The sequence below is a fragment of the Ceratosolen solmsi genome, unplaced genomic scaffold (genome assembly GCF_000503995.2).
Source record: "Ceratosolen solmsi marchali unplaced genomic scaffold, CerSol_1.0 scaffold56, whole genome shotgun sequence".
Taxonomy (NCBI): domain Eukaryota; kingdom Metazoa; phylum Arthropoda; class Insecta; order Hymenoptera; family Agaonidae; genus Ceratosolen; species Ceratosolen solmsi.
In genome coordinates, this window is record NW_011948425.1 from 823,902 (window position 1) to 842,011 (window position 18,110).

The following is an 18,110-nucleotide window of genomic DNA, read 5'->3' on the forward strand; positions in this document are numbered from 1 at the left end:
TCTGCAGGACATGAACGAACATAACGTAGCAGACTATAATACCTCCTTAGCTTAAGAGTTCCTTAGCTCGTGTAAGGATAATGTCTTACTCTTCCCGATCGCTTTTGCTAAAAACGACTAACTAACTTTGCTGCACGAAATTCCATGTCTTCCTCGAAGTTCATGAAAACGCATTCAACATCGAGCAATCGTTTGGATTATTTTCATAGTTAAAGTTTTATTTGAATTCGGTTAGTTTTCACCGCGGATAAAATGAAGGTGTAATCGTTCAACATAGAATGGAAAGTTAGCTAATTATCAGTCTTTTGTTTAACATTTGAATGTGGTGTCGAGATAAATACAAACATTGATTTAACCTCAATAACGTTCACGTATCTTAGCATCTATTAATAATATAAACAAATAAATGAAGTCTGCAATTATTTTTAATTTCTATTAATGTTATTCAATTTGTTGGAAAACTTTTTTTTTTTTTTTTTTTTTTTTTTTTTTTTTTTTAAGGATATTATTAAACAGCCTCTAATCTATTTAGAATGTACATATAATAAGTTTATCTTATTAATAACTTAACATATAAATTACATAAAGTTTAATATTCATATAAAATTCAAAAATTTACAATATTCCCCCCCTCCCCTTTTTAAAAATTAATTTAATAGAAGTGCAATCATTTTTAAATTATAAGTGTTATTAATTGGTCAAATGTTCAAATGTTCGTTTCATTAAATAATAATTTATTTTATCAGTAAATATTAATATTAAATTTGATTTAAATTTTTGTACATACTTATTCAATTATTCGCATCAAACTTATTTTATGATGTAAACAATATTTTATATAAAATTAATTCTATATTTTTTAACAATATACGTTACTATCATTACCAACTTCTAAACATTTCTAAAGAGCCAGCAATACATTATAAAATTGACTAATATTTTTATTAGGCGATCGATTTTATTTATAACCACCAATCACTAAATATTGCTTTGAAAGGTAAAATAGACAAATTTGCTTTTTCGATTTTTATTCTCTTCTCCAATGAAAAGCTTTTTATCAAAAAATGTTCGCGCTTTCCAGGTTACTATTATTCTTACGTCAATTTTTTTTCTTACATTTTTCCCTTTTTTAAGGAAATAAAAATTTATCCTTTGCTACTAGGCGGAGCGTCGTACTTCCTTTCTGTCCAATAACATTTTAATAATGAAATTCTCTGGAATATTCATAAAATTCGAACCCTGAACGCTGTATGAATATACAATATTAAGCGCACTTGTAAAACGCATTTTTATCCGGCAAGGTAGAGTAGTTAATGGAGCCTTCCAAGATTCTCCCGTAGGTTGCGTCTCCTCGCATCGTCTCGCAGTAATTTTTCGCTCCGGTGGGTCCAATTACTCGGGGCGTTTCGCAGCCGAAGGGAGACAATCGCGCCAAGCGGTATCCACCTCGAGGACTCGCTACCAGTTGCATCTTCGCCAAAGTCGAAGCCTCGAAAAATAAGAGAAAGACAATAGGTGGGAGAGGACTTTAGCGGGTAACGACAATCCGTCGCCTGACCATGAAATTACGTGTTCGTAAGGACGCTACATGTGCGGCCAAGTCCTTCATTATCACTTTCCCGTCATATGCCTACGCGTAAGATGCCTTCAACGATAGCAGCGATAAAGCTTTTTTCTTCTCGTGAAATGAATGGAGAGGGCAAGGAAGAGAGGCTGAAAATGAAGAAAGAATATATTATGAGAATATATATTCTTCGTTCATATGTATTGCCTCGACACTGACTTTCGACGCGACCTCGTCGCGTCTCGAGTGAAAATTCAAATGTAAATGCCCGGATACCGATACATAAGACGGGGAATAAGACGAGAGTGAAGTACGAGGTACGATATCCTCTCTCTAACAGGGATATTTACGCCTGTTTGCGCAGCTGCCGTTTCTTTGAACGTTGAAAGGAATAGCGGGCGCGGAAAAAACAATGCGCTAGCGGCATTGATTTTTGTTTTCATTTTTACGGCCTCCGTTATCCAACGAAATTCGTATTTCGGGCCATAGTGGCAGAAATAGCGCACCGTGCGTTCGAATGAAATTTAGTTACGTGTGTAAAGGGTGAGGTATAAAGGGGGATTGGGGGGGGGGAATTTCCTCTCTCGCGCTTCGAATAGCCGACTGAGAAAGTAGGTCATTCGTAATGTGGAAGCACCGAGTGTTACGTTCTAAGGGAGACTATGTCGGGGTGAATTGCACGCTCAAAGTGCCTATGTCCGGGCAAAATCATATTTGTCTTTGATTGTTTGATGTATTTTTATTATGCGACTTTGAAAGGAAATACGAAGAGCTTTCATGTTGTAAATATCGAGAAAAGCGGGAACGCGAAGGACCCGTTTGTTACGTAGCGATTTGGCAAAACTTTTCTAATCTACGCATCGTCAGTTATTCATCGTATTCGATCGCGCGATTAAAAATAAATAATAATTTTTATATGAACATTATATGATCGATAATTGTAATTATTATTGTAATGCGAATGACGTTACTCGACGGATAAGTGTTCCTGATATAATAATCCAGAGTAAGTTGAAGATATTGACAACTGAAATTATAGAGTGAGACGTATAATCGCATTTCCTTAATAATTCAAAGTGCAACCATCTGTTTTATTATTTTATCTAAAAAAAAGATGATACACTGAAAAAATATATGAGCGTGTATCGCTTAATTAAGCATAAGATAAAAAGTAATTGAGTAGCAACAAATAATCGGAAAAATTTTAGAAAAAGAAAAAAATCAGGAACAATGATGCAATGTTTAGTAATCGATTTGTACACGTTTGGTTGATTGCAAAAGTCTTGTAATCTTCACTAAAACGGGAATCTCTCTCTCTCTCTCTCTCTCTCCCTTTCTAACTATTTCTCAACGCGAGGATAGCTAATTAAAAACGTAGAAAATAAAAATCGATCGCTAATGTAATAAAGGCGGCTTGGGCGCGCATATTATCGGCGCTTGTTTCAAAATTAGAAAAGCGTAACGATAAATTTTAATCCAACCGGCTGCTTTAGGGCAATGCATTATTAACTTTTTTATTAGGGACGATAATGAGGCGACTATCTTTTCACACACAGATATGCGCCGTCTATCTGTGTTAATTCTCCAAGGTAGAAGAGTTAGACTGTTGAGGCGAAAATCAAACTAAATTAACGGAAATGAACGAGCTCTGTTTTATCGACAAGCATGGATTTGCAAATGAATCGAAATGTCGTTGTGATTTTTTAACGAAAACGAACCGCTTTAATGTACCGCTGACTTGGAAGTTACAAAACTTTTAATTGATTTTTCAATTTTTTATTCTTACATCGCTTCGTGTAAAAAGAACACGGAAAAAAAAATCGTCGCTTTTACGAAGGTTGAATATAAGATTTTACTCATAAATTTTTAGCGTCTCTCAACCCTTAAAGCTGCACGGTAATCATATTTACAGCTAATATTTATCTCGTGTGCTATAATTAACTGATTTCGATTTTCCCTGCTCGTGAAACGTAAAACTTTGGGCAGCGTAAAAGTTTCTGCAACGGTGCTGGTGGCGCGAGTGACTCGAGGCTTGGAAAAGGTCGTCGCGCAAAAATTGAGCTCGGAAAATATACGAAGCCGCCGCCTGCATTGATTGAAATTCAGAGGCAATAGGTAACATAAAGAGCGTCGCTGTTATTCAGAAAGCTGGCATAAAGTAAACCGAGACGGCGAACTCAAAATGTCATCCTCGCTTCGTCGCGTCTCGCTGGCAATGGGGGAAATGTTGTGGCGCGCATATATAGTGCCAAGGTCTAAGCGCAAATACCCGCCGGCACATTTATCATTTGCCACGAGAAATAATATAATGGACAAAACCTCCCCCCCCCACCCGCCCCATAAACATTACCTACCTAATTTACGTAGCGCTGGTCAAATAATTTTTAATATATTATTAGAGATGAAGTGGTGAAAAAGATGAGTCGAACCGAGCACGTACATGCGCCATACGTTAAAAGGAAATGGAAAAATCCTTTAACGCCCCGCCTATGTCCCTATAAATGAAGAATTCCGCAGTCAGTATTACTAAGTAGGCGCAGATATAAAAATATCGAACGAGTATGTCATTTCATATTTGGCAATTATAAATTTCAGGTCCAATTGTTTTTATAATATACATCCTTTAATTCCTTCTCATATTATTATTATTATGGAATTAAAATTTATGTTCACTTTGATGGTCGTACGAATGCATAATTTGCCTAAAATAACAAGTACTTTTTTTTCTTTTTCTTTTTTTTCTTTTCAATAAATTATTACCAAAATTCTTAATTAATAAACAGACTTTCTCATTTGTTGTGAAAATAATTTCTTTAATCTATTAATGGGAGGGAATCGCATACGTTTTATTTACGTTTTATTATTAGAATATAAAATACATAAAAACGTACTGTAGTACGCACCGACTTAGTGCCGAGATAATTTCAATCGGCATATACATTGCAATTGCTTTTAAAAGTATTTGCCAAAATACAATAATAATATAAATAATAATAAATAACATGCTTATTTTAGTATGATTTCGAAAGGTATTTGAATTATCTCATGATATCGCATGTGAATGTAATTAATAATGATATATTTCTTCATCTCGTTTACTTCGTATCGACAAATTATTGTCAAAATAAGGCTTTCATTTGATTTTAAATTAGAACAAGTCTCGTTTATCTAAGATTAAAAAATTGACCGTCTCGGTGTTATTTATAATAGTCCAATAGGGTATGGAAATGTTTACGATACGCAGCAAGTATTTCATTATTTTTAAAACTGCGTAGAAGAGTGGAGAAAAAATTCAACTGTACGGCGTGACAATTTCACGTGCGCAGCAATAGCTTATATCTCCTATACTATTATAACACAAATACTTGCATTGTAAGCATGTGAGATATTTACAGTTTAAAAGTATAGCAAGTAGTCGAGGTCTACTATATATGATTTCGATACGGAATGACTTTACGATGTAGTCCAATAACGATACGCATGCGCCATCGTGCATTTAGACCTTAGCGTGCGATACATACGGAAGGCCTACCGTTGCACTGCACTTCAAACAAAAATTGCATAGTTTACCCAAAATCAAATTTAACGTACACGCATAGAGATGTACTTGGGCAGTCGCACCGTGTTAATTGTTCGCTTAAGTCACGAGTGCCTGTCGTGTTTATCAAGACAACGCGTTGGCTCAATGATTGCTGAAAGGTTTCTATTCGTATTAATATTACGTTGTTTTAATATGTGTTAATTTCTTAAAATACATCGTCCAATTATGAGATGATTATAATTTTTCGTGACCATAGGTTATCGGTTATTAAGCATAAGCATTTCATATTTTTAATAAAATGTATAATAATTGTAATGTATATTGCCTATCAAAATATAACAAAGTGGAACTAAACTTTCCTTTAAAAGTTCAACAAAAGTCTTGCATATGCAGTGGAAAAAGAATATTGAATGCATTTATTTCGACTAAATTACAATTCCATTTACAGCACAAGATTTCCATTTACAGTCAAAAATCATGAGATGATAAATTTCCATTCTAAATAATACTGAGAAAACATTGTTTTAAAAATATTGAAAACCTATGTATGCGCCAAAGACGATTAAACGTAAAAGGGAAAATCGTTTGATGTATTCTATTATTTTTCCTCTGTTAATAACATTCTACCGCATAAAATATTTTTCGTTTATTATTATGAAAGAATAATCAAACACTATAATACGTGAGTTTTTAAATTTTCGCAAATTATTAGAGTATTATATGCAGCGAGTTGTGATACAATTTCTTGGATAGTTAGATAATCATACAATTGACGTTCATTTTTCAATTTGTATATATTGAAAGATATAAATTAAAAAAAAAAAAAAAAAAAAAAACACGAAAAAAAACTTTATTATCTAGTCTTTAGTATCATTCGGATAAATATTTTCCAAGCTTTATTTCTTCTCGCAAATATCCAAGGATCCCGTCCGTTTGCCATTTTTATATGAACCCATAAACACGCATTTACATAATAGAGTATTGTATTCCTAACGTATGTAACACGATTTTTTCTGTATTTACCTAAGCAAATCTTATTGCGTTCGCCTACAAATACTAATATATGGACGAGGAATCGTCTATATATATATATATATATATATATATATATATATATATATATATATATATATATATATATATATATATATATATATATATATATATATATATATATATATATATATATATATATATATATATATATATATATATATATATATATATATATATATATATATATATATATATATATATATATATATATATATATATATATATATATATATATATATATATATATATATATATATATATGACACATGATAAAGGAGTGGGAGCAGGTAGAAAGGATCGAGAGGACGTGATAATTCATTGGAAAAATTTCAGATACGAACTTACGACACGTGCCGCCTACATCGCCATTAAATACAAAAAGTAAGTTCGGCAAATAGCGTCAGCACGGATAGAAGGTAAAATCCCTCGATGAGCTACTTTTCTTTATCCTGGCTCAGTGTAAGAATCAAAGCGTCGTAACCGAGGGACTTTTGTCTATTGTCGATCCCAGGGCGATGAGCCACCCAGGAAAAAAGCGCTAGAGCCGGCGACACGCGCTGATCGTCCGTCAGAATCACGTACCACTGTAATTGCCGGCAATGCTGCTGTTATTACGCTTGTGTCCCCCATCCCCCATCCCCACCACCTCCGTCCTCTCTCTCCTCGACCCTCTTCCGCCTAACCCTCGTTTCGTTCCAGGGCAGAGAAGCGCTTAAGCCGTTCGTGTTTTGTCGCTCTCCCCTCGGAATTGGAGTCGAGGAGGCCAAGGTCCTCGATATGCGCTACGCTGGCCGCGTTTTATCAAGAACGCGCCGTACAAAAAAATCTTTTTCACCTATTGGCCAAACTCGGACGGTCGCATTATCGAGGAACCGTGCGAGATTCTTAATATTCGCACTCAACCTGAGATAGAGAACAATCAACAAAAGTACATTTAATGGCTTTTTATTTGACTATGGCGAAGTTGGCGTGGGCGGAGATTTTAAGGACGATAGCGCCAAGTCGTGGCGATGTCTTAATTTGCACATGGAGCGAGCGAGAGATTTCAATCGTAAAAATAATATCGTACCATATACGTCACGTGAGGCCGTTTTCTCGAGAAAAATGTAAAATACTATTTAACCTTTTCATCCACGCGCGCGAATGCAATTATAAATTAACTTTACGTTATTCGAGCGTTTGCCAATATGGTTTTATGGCGCGATCGCCGATTAATTGTATATTTGCAATTCGTGCTGGCACTCCCGTGGAATTACACCCTAGACAATTTTTAAATATTTATTTAATGATACACTAGTTATGAATATTTTGTAATAAGATATTCAACTTTTTTTTTTATACGAACTAAACGGTACGAATTAGAGGCCGAGTTCTGGTCTCTTGTCCGAGAAACGAGATTCATTAGATCGATTAATCAGTCCTTAGAGAGGAAATGGATAAAGCTGTTATTTGAAAATGATGCGTGATTATAAATCGTATCGAGTGTTTGTAAGTGCCTTTCAAGAACATTGCGCAAATACAAAACTTACGCAAAACCAGCACGAAAAAAAAAGCTTTCGTTAAATGCATTACATCGTGCATTACACATTGCGTTTATTCGAGAACAATTAGATGATCACATATACTTCTCGTGCCTTGTCTAATCAGTAAATAACATCAACTTACATAAGTTTCACGTTATTTAAAGTCAAAGGCTCGATTCTTAAAAACATTGATTTTTTGTTAAATTGCAAATAATACAAAAGAGTCCGTAATTTTTTTATTATTATTATTATTTTTTTTTCCAATACAAATATAACATCGTGTATTCATACGTTGACGCAGAAGTATAAAATATTTGTACCGAGTTGTCACTAATGCGATTACAGTTATGCATAAATGACCTTCATTACCGGTGCTTCGATAGATCCAAACTATACATAAAATGCATGTACTTGCGCGCGCGCGCGCGCTCGCATGTATATATATATATATAGAGAGAGAGAGAGAGAGAGAGTGAGAGAGAAAAGGAGATTGTAAATTTACGAGCAATTGTCATGTCGAGTTATTATTTATAGGATAATGAAAAAGATACAAAGGTAAAAAACATTAACGTGATTATTGCTATTGTTTTATAAGCATTTTATATACGTTATTAAATTAGTCACCATTGATACAAGAACTCAAACGTTTTATACAAATATTATTGTTGCGATAATGTAAAAAGAAATTTTAGTATCGCTATCAGTTCGAATTTACCTGTATGATCGAATAATCGGTTAGCGAAACATTTTTAAAGCATTTTCAGTGAAAATATGAGGCCATCATCATATATTATGTACAAAAATCGTATCAACGAGAAAAATGTTACTTTGAACGGGAGTACGAAGACAATCATAATAGCCATTTGACAAGAGCTTTAGAAAAGCTCGGCTGAACTTTCGCAAATCCAATTCCACTGTGTCCAAATTCTCATCAGTCCCGTGACTTTTACATGCAAGCAGCCACATTAATTATTCCATACAAAATGGAAATCTCGTAGCTACCAGCGACTCCCTGACCACACAAATCCAATAGGCAAAACAGCAAAGTTAGTTGGTCGAATAATACAAGCTCACTATTATGATTAACATGTTGTGCCCTTCGATCTTTTTTCGGTACATTGTGGCGCGCATGAAATCTCGTAACTCGATCCGTGAATATGAACGAAAGCCGAGTCACGAAAGTCCCAAGCCCTCTCCGACCTTTTCAGTCTTCGTGGCCAATAAATGGCGCTCCAACAGGTTGGTAATATCGCATTAAGAGTGCGGGCGGGGGAGGGGGCGGGGGGAGGGGGAGCAGCAGGTCCGACACATTAGCAGTCTCCCTACCCTTATATCTCGTCTACGTGTCTCATATACGCCAATTCCACTATCGAGAATCTTCGGTACTTCCAAGGTCATGCCTCATCAACATCAAACTGTAATTCTTTATTTCGATACTGAGTAGTCGTAAGTTGCTGCCGCCGCTTTATGATCGCGGCCCTTTTCGTATAATTGCCGAGATGAAATAACGAGGAATAATGGGACGTATACGCGTCGTGCACAAGTGGCGCACTTTCGTCCCGGGAAGCGAGTAAACAAGTTTCTCGGAATGACGAATGGCCACGGGTTAACTAAGAAGCGCGACGACGAAGGCACTAGTTATCGGCGCCAAGACGGCCGATAGACTTTATTCGCAGAGCCAGCCAATATTCATGCTCGCAGCATTAGCAACAGCCCTTATCTAGAGGGCATTGACCCGCGAATTAGAAAAGGATTGCGCCGGTCGATTTTGGTTAGCGACGACGATTGGATTGACAGAGGAGCGAGGACGACAGGCGCGTATCTGTGCTCATCGTGCAAACTCATCAGCGATCACTCGCGACACCGTGATTCGACATTCCCATTCCAAGGAGTAAAAGGACAAGGATGAGGAAGACGAGGAATACCTGGGCACCTTCGAAAGCCGCCACGTGCCTCCTCGGCGTCGTCGTCCCGTCTTATTCGAGACTTGTGAGCACGAGGCGACGCGGTCGTCTCTCGGAAGCTCTCGTGATCGTCGCGGCGAGAGCTGTCGTCCGACGTTTCACGAATGCACGATTTTCAGAACTTGGCACGCTGAGATCGTGGCCATTCGTGTCAGCACTGCTTTCCGTTTCTCTGGCTTTTATGCCTCGACGAAGCCGTGTAAAGTCATACGATGATCACCAAGAGGCAGGCAGGCTTATATGTCCATCGAAAATTTACTATGGAAACTATATTGGCATTATTCGAGATGAGTTTGGTTGAATGTGACTGTGCGCTGCACCTGACGCCAATGTCGTATTGTGCATTTTCGAGATACCCATTTGTAAATATTAATTGCATGAGAGTAGTGAGAGAGAGAGAGAGAGAGAGAGAGAGAGAGAGAGAGAGAGAGAGAGAAAGAGTTAGAATATGAATATTAATTGACTAGATTACAAAGAAAATATTTAAGCTCATTTGAATATCGAGCAAGTGCGAATTATATGATAATGACATTCTCAGGCTGAAATTTATTATTTAGAATTTACAAAGTCGATGAATTTGTGAGTAAAGAAGCCATATTTATAATATCATTAATTATCCGTTTGGATCGTTGGAAATTCGTTTGTCCCTTTTATACGAGTAATCTAGTCGTAATAATACGTCATTATATCTTATTTTATTTTAATAGACACTGAATGAATGAATGAAAAATGAATGTCGAACGACAAGAGCTGCGGTGTGATTGAAGTTGAGGGAGGGGGGGCTGGATGCTTATTTTTAAAAGTCCATTATGTTTTGATTCGTAAAATTAAACTAAAATTATCAATGACTCGGAATAGTCTTGCACGAATTTTTCAATTTATGTGGCAAGTACTGACCGACTTGGCCATCTTAATTTAGGTCATAATCACAATTTCTCCTCGGCATTAAGAAATCGTTTCTTTACACGGTCAACGAGTAAACACAGATTTAATTGTACGCGTTAATGCCTTTTTCGTCGATCCTTATAACGATGGGTCATTCCCAGGATTTCCGCTATAATGTTCTGACTAATCGCTACACGACCTTACTCGCATATATAACACGCGCACACATACACGCTCGCTCAACATTAGAACACTTTAAGTTTGAGAAAATTGCTACCCAATTATCATAAGGTATGAGCGATTGAGCGTATATCTCGTTTATACAGCTCAGGGCCATCGAAATTTCATCAAAATTTCAGATAGAAAAAATTGAAAAATTTATCGGCCACTTCAATCTGTCGAGTGAAATAAAAGTGAAAAGTACACGTAGGCTCTATCGCCAATGCATTCACGATGCATCTCGCTCGTGGGCTATACAAATACAACCAAGGTTTTGCATTTATGTGGGCGGGCGCGCGCGCGAGTGTTTATTTGTTTGTTTGTTCGGTCGTTTGTTCGTTCGTTTGTTTGTGTTTGTGTGTGCGTGTGGGTGGGTGGGTGCGTGCGTGCGTGCGCGCGCAATGACCCTGTCAAATCACCGTATCGCGTGTCGTACTATTTGCGCAAACTCGACCGGTCGCTTGTTGGATGTAAAGCCGTGGCCCCTGTTCCATGAGGAAGTCCCGCGTCCTCGGCGCCTGCGCAAATTCGCGCACGACGTCACCTCCGTAAATGCGAATTCCTACGACGGAGGTAGGGCCAGAGGGGACGACAGCAGGTGTGCGTACATCGCCTGACAAGAATTCGCGATAATGCTCCATGGCAGTCGTGTCAATTGACATTGATGAACATGACATGCTCCTTTTCTTTCTGTTGCAGACATACCAGAAATACCGGAGAACATCAAAAACTTGCGTTCCCTACAAGTTGCCGACTTCAGCAGCAATCCTATACCCAGGTAATACAGAGTTAACTTTTTATCGGCACTTTCTTTCTCCTTGCAATCTCGTGCATTATATTGCGAGGGTCAACAAAAATATATACACGCGCGCACACGCTCACACACGCCCACGCATTAGATAATGCCTCTTATCCCGCGGTTATTATTAAACCCACGTGCACAAAACTTTTTAATCCAAATTAAATTACAATGAAGCATTTACGAGCGAGTGCATAGTCGGATATAAATTATATTTATTTCTATTTTTTTTTCTCTCTCTCTCCCCATTGTGTGTATAATAATAAGAGGGAATTGCAAGAATGATGAACAATATTTTCTTCTTATGACTACTGTGAAATTCATGCCAATAAATAACCGTTTTTATAATAATTCTTTTATCAATTGAACACGACAATGTTTCATCCGACCTACAAATAACAAATCAACAAACATTTGCAAAATAAGTCAGTCGGTGGTAAAAATTTGGGTATTGCATCGTTCGTAATTGCCAATACTCGTTTAATTAACCAACGAGTTAAAATGACCGATTTTCTTACAGAGCTCTTCGTAATACTTTTTTTATCAACTGAATAAAATCGTTTGATACTTTAATTGATAATAATTTTATTCATAACGTTATCGTCTATTAAATCAGAGTATTAAATTAAACCATTTGAATATATAATGAAGCTTCTTTCAACAAGACGATATTCCATTATTTAAATATATATATATATATATATATATATATATATTTTGAAAATTTCGATGATTCGATAAGATTGGATGGCTTGTTTATTTATATTTACAATTGTGTAGCTTTGGCACAGTAATGCATGAAGGTAACCTACATTCGTTCGCATGAAATAAGCTTTTGATATGGTAATGGATAAAAAGTTTATTGCGTAGAGTAAAAATAAAGTTAATTAAAAAAAGTGAATTATTTCTCGATTATCACAAACGTTTTTTAATTATAAACAATCGAAATGCATTTTTGTATAAAACTGTATATAAATATTATCATTGCATACTTGCTGTATTCATTTACTCTACACTTGATTATGGAACGGCAAGAATTCTCCCTTATCGATTGTTTGATAAGTTTCTTTTTTTTATTTTTTTTTTTATTATTATTATTATTTTTTTTTTTTTTATTTTCTTATTTGATAGCAAACTCACCTGAAGATAGTGCTTTAGGTGACTTATATGATGAATATTTACAATGTATCGGTGAATTTCTCACATACCTTCGCATTCTTAATTTATGTTGCATTATTGTAAAGCTTATCATACAGTTGACATTAAAAATCATTGCAATATTTAACATCGTTCAATTTAATATTTTCCTTACGCAATCCGTTGCTTTTATTTATATAATTTTTATTGGAAAATGCTAATAAAAAATGTGTAAGTTTTAATTTGAAATTTTCCCCTGCGCACAAGTGCACGAGTAAATATAAAGATGACGTATCGTAACATTTTATTGTTACAATTTTAGAATGTCTTTATAATAAAAGATTATTGTTCGGCTTCATCATATTATTATGTTTTAGACATTTTTCAACTAAATAATTTGCAATGATGTTGATTGAAAATTTTTTATTTTAAACCGCGTTACGAATATTCTATACTCTATAAACAATCAGCCCGTCATTTTTATCAAATCGTTATAAATACAATTTGTTGTCCAATTCTGACATGAAATTGAACATTCAGAGCGAACAAAATATTACTTTTAGATAAATGATTACTTTAACGTGAAAAAGTCACGTGAAATGAAATAATTGCATAATGCGTAATTAATTTTAGTTATTGCAAAGAATTTATTCATAATCTTGTTTATGCTATTGAGGCAAATAGTGATTATGATACTACTAGTGTTCATAAATCATTAAATTCTTACATTCTAGCATCTGTGCATTTTTAATATAATGTTATATTAAAAAAAAATTAATAATAATGATTAAAAAAAAAAAAAAAAAAAACATTGTTTAGTGCACTGCATTTTTTAATTACGGAAATATTTTTCATTTAAAACAATAATGGACAAACAACAATAAATGCAATTTCATTCTATCACATGACATTTGTCACACATGTGACGTTTGGGCGTATACCTCGTTTCGCGTTTATATACGTTGATCGAATATGAACAATTCGAATAAAGAAAATGCATAGGCGTTCGATTGTAAAGATGATCTGTCGCGAAAATGGAAAATTCTTGCCGAATTAGAGCCACATGGATTTTCGACTATTTTTCACTTTTGTATGTAATGCAGCATTCCTTACACATTTCTGTATTTTAAAATATAAATTCGCCCATTGTCCTATTCAAATTCTAAAAAGTATTATGTCTAGTATGCATTACTTTCTAAAAGAATTTGAAGGTAACGGAAGAAAATTATATTTCAGGCTTCCTTCCGGATTCGTGGAACTAAGAAATTTAACAGTCCTTGGCCTCAATGATATGTCTCTTTCACAGTTACCACCAAACTTCGGAGGGTAAATCATCATTTTTAATATTTTTACCACATTTATAGTATTAAATTATTTTATTTTGCATAGTTGCGTAATTAGTGATATAACGATGTATTCAATTATAAGTGTTTTTAAAGATTTTCTTTTGTTGGCTGCTTTTTTTTCTTTTTTTTTCATAAATCTCGAATGAATATAAAGATTGGAAAATCTAAAATTTTTCAATATTAATTGCATCGGTTACACTTGTCTTACTAATTTTATACATTTATAGTAACTTTTTCATCTTTTTTTTTCTCCTTTTTATTATCTTGCTATAAGTATAGTATATAGTGTACAATGATCGATACATATTAGAGAAAAAAAAAAATGTCTCGGTTCTAAATTTAAAATTTAAAATCGTCTTTAAAACTGTCTAGTATAATTCTTATATTCTTTATATTCTCAACTGTTTTTAGAAAATAGTTAAACAGTTTGTTCTATTCTATTTCAGTCTTGAAGCACTGCAGTCACTGGAATTGAGGGAAAACTTGCTCAAGTCATTACCCGACAGTCTTTCGCAGCTGAAAAAGTTGGAAAGGCTAGACCTTGGGGATAATGACATCGAAGAATTGGTAATTTCTCTCTTATTCAAATGCGTTAATCGACTCACTAACGTATGAAGTAGGCACTTTTCATTTTCTTATCAAAGCATCGCCATTACACATACACAAGATGGGCTTTATGTATTGAGTAAGCAGTTTGCAATTCTTGGACTGACTTGGTTCGTTCGCAAATATAACTTCATTAATCTCTTATTTATTACGAATGTCCCCAGTCCCTATTGAGACTTGATATTATTTTTATCTATCTTTAGAACTTGGATTGTTTTGAAAGTTCGTAAAATTTTAACTAAACTAGTGATTTAAATGAGTAAGACGAAGGGCAGTATTATGTCATATTGTACGGCTAATGTTAGAATAATTTTTTTTTTTTTTTTTTTAGATAAAAACGTGAAGTCGTAGACGCATACTAACAATAACAACCACGAGTCATATTGAGTTCTATTAATTTATTTAAATATACGACTAACAATATCGTAATATAAATCTAGAAATACGTTTTCACCATACGAATACGAATGATTTTAATAATGAAAGCTAAAGTAGTAGCCTTAACAGAAGGAAAACGAAGAAGAAAAAAAAAGACGAAGAAGAAGAGTATTGTTAATCATAATTAATACTAATTCGAAAGTATCCAGTGGAAAAGAATAATTAAATCTCAGCAAATCTCCATTACTAATCTCTAACATTGCTTGTGTGCATTTCAATTATTCTGTCAACAAAGTAAAATACCTCGTCAACTCTCAATCTATTCAACCGTATTATTATTCCAGGCGATAAATGTGATAAAATTTTGCATAAATGTGCTTTTCAAATTAAATCCGGTACTACAAAAAAATATCATGGACAGGCTTTCGCGAATCGCTCTTAATTATTAATGGCTTTTGAAAAAATTATTTACCATTATTCGGAAATAAGTAGAATATAATCATTAGCCATTTACAATGAAAATTTCAATTAACGGTTATTAAAGCATTGCTCGCTTATCGCCTCCCCCCCCCCCCCCCCACCCCAATTAAAACCAATGCAAGACTGCTTAAAATATTTAAAAAATTCAATTTATATTTGCACGAGCGATTGTTATCGTTCTCGGTTCGTAATTCGCGATTAGAGCGACGTATAAATAATGCCATTGGCAATATAAGCGAATGGACGTATAATTTTAATCAAGCGAGTCGGGCCTGGTCGCCTTGATTGCCCGCTCAACCTGATATCGAATTAAGATTAGGATTCTCCCAATAAAATGACAATTAAATCACGAAATGACATTGGCTGTGGACTTAAGCCGCCACACATAGGTAAGCTACCTGCGCTTCAGGAGCTCTGGCTGGACCACAATCAGCTGCAACATCTACCCGTGGAAATTGGCGAGCTGAAGACCCTCGTGTGCCTCGACGTCTCGGAGAATCGGCTGGAGGATCTGCCAGAGCAAATCGGCGGCCTCGAGTCCCTCACCGACCTCCACCTCTCCCAGAACGTCATCGAGAAGCTGCCCGACGGACTTGGTGATCTCACCAAGCTCACCATCCTCAAGGTCGATCAGAATAGGCTCTCGGTGCTCAATGCTACCGTCGGCAGTTGCATCAACCTCCAGGAGCTCATACTTACCGAGAATTTTCTGCTGGAGCTGCCCGTCTCAATAGGGAAGCTAGTCAAGCTCAACAATCTTAATGTCGATAGGAACAGTCTGCAGTCTCTGCCAACGGAAATTGGTAATCTTTGGTTTAATCGACTCCTTATATCAGCTGCCATCCTATCTGTCGTGCATTTTTATTATTAAAAGTCATTAGCAGCCGATTGGCGTTTTACAATACTTTGGCAACACATTGTCTCCGTTCTTCTAACTTATTATTTCATTGTTCGTTGGATATAGGATAATGGACAGATTTCTTATGCTGATTACTACTCGTGAGATAAATGAGATAAAAGACATTAATTATTATGAGTTAAAAGTTTTAAAGTATGACCGTAACATATAATGGCATATCGATGTTTAACATTCGGGAGAATTGTTTCTACAAAAAATAAACTTTTGGAATCTAATTCGCAGTCTAATTGCAGTTAGTGACAAATTTTGATTTCTAGTATATTGCTAACTTTGCCTTCATCGTCCAAACAATAGAATAGCTTCTCTTTCCTTTTCTTTTTTCATTTTTGTTTTTCTATTTTTTTTTTTTTTTTTTTTTTTTTTTTTTTTTTTTTTTTTTATTGCTTTTCTTCCATTACCCCTACCTTATGGAATATTCATCTATTGGCTGTAATTCATTCATTAAGTTTTTATATCTACTTTCGCAATTAATGATTTTGGTCTCTTATCGAGAGAGAAAAAAAGTTAATAATTATATAATCGAATTATAAAAATTTATATTAAATACGTATTATTGCTGTACTAGATGAAAAAAAATTTTTTATTAAAATTTCAAAATATATATTAATTGCTTCTCTTTTTTTTCCTCTTTCTCTCTCTCTCTCTCTCTCTCTCTCTCTCTCTCTCTCTCTCGCTCTCTCTCTCTTCTTATAATCGTTAATTTGCTTGTTTTATTACGACTGCGAAGATTTTCCTTATATACTTAATGTGAAAATAAAATATTAAAAAAAAATTTTTTTTTAGTCACATGCAAGAAGTATAAGAAAAGTTGAAGACTTTCGTGCACCCTCGTGCATTCTAAATATAAAATTTGAATTAATTTTATCTAATTTTTGGCGTACTTTAATAAACAACAAAATACATTCAGAAAGTACGCTTTAAGTATATAAAACGTAAATATTGTTACTAACAATTGCTCTAAAATTTAGCTAACATTTTCTTGAATAATTATTATTGATATTTAACATATGGCTTTCGCTCATACATGTCTTTGTTATATATACGAAATACGCCTTTCAACAGTACAGAACTCGATATTAATTTATTGTAGATCAATTTAAATCCAGCATCATTAGTCAAAGGTAGAAGTTTACGATTTTTTTACATTCAATTCAAGCAGTTATGAATTTGCAATAAACATTATTATAATCTGTATGACATATCGAGTATCGCGTGTAAAATTGAAAATATCTTATCGATATTCGCTTGATTATTGACGTTTTAGTGACAAATATTTGATCCAACATGAAAACTGGAGGTACACTTGTTAAAATGGGCATGCGCTTTTTGTCATAAAATAACCCTACTTTTACTTGAAAACGGAGCTTCTTAATAATGGATCACTATGCATATATATATATATATATATATGTGATATTCACAACTTTAATTATCTCGTTAATCTCGATCTTAAACTTACATCGAGTCGGACGTGTTTCTTCGAACTCATCAGGCTAAAATATTTCACATTTATAAAGCACAAAGTATGTGCTATAAAGATTCATCGCGTTTATATGTAAAGCTCCTAATAATTCCCTCTTATCTATTGTATTATTTGCAAGACGAAGGAGCACTCTCCACGAACAATATTCGTAAAACATAATGCATTGTGCGCCATTAGCGCAACGAGGCTAACGAAATTATGAGCTCTCCC

At 34.7% G+C, this 18,110-nt stretch overlaps 1 protein-coding gene across 1 annotated transcript in view; it reads left to right on the forward strand.

Moving 5' to 3' along the window:
- Positions 1-18,110, forward strand: part of scrib (scribble planar cell polarity protein) — a 78,537-nt gene that overhangs the window by 36,253 nt on the left and 24,174 nt on the right. Inside the window, exons 3-6 of the mRNA XM_011500569.1 lie at positions 11,452-11,530; positions 13,925-14,014; positions 14,481-14,601; positions 15,875-16,301. Coding sequence (XP_011498871.1) covers positions 11,452-11,530; positions 13,925-14,014; positions 14,481-14,601; positions 15,875-16,301 — 717 coding nt within the window. The remainder of the gene's footprint in view (positions 1-11,451; positions 11,531-13,924; positions 14,015-14,480; positions 14,602-15,874; positions 16,302-18,110) is intronic.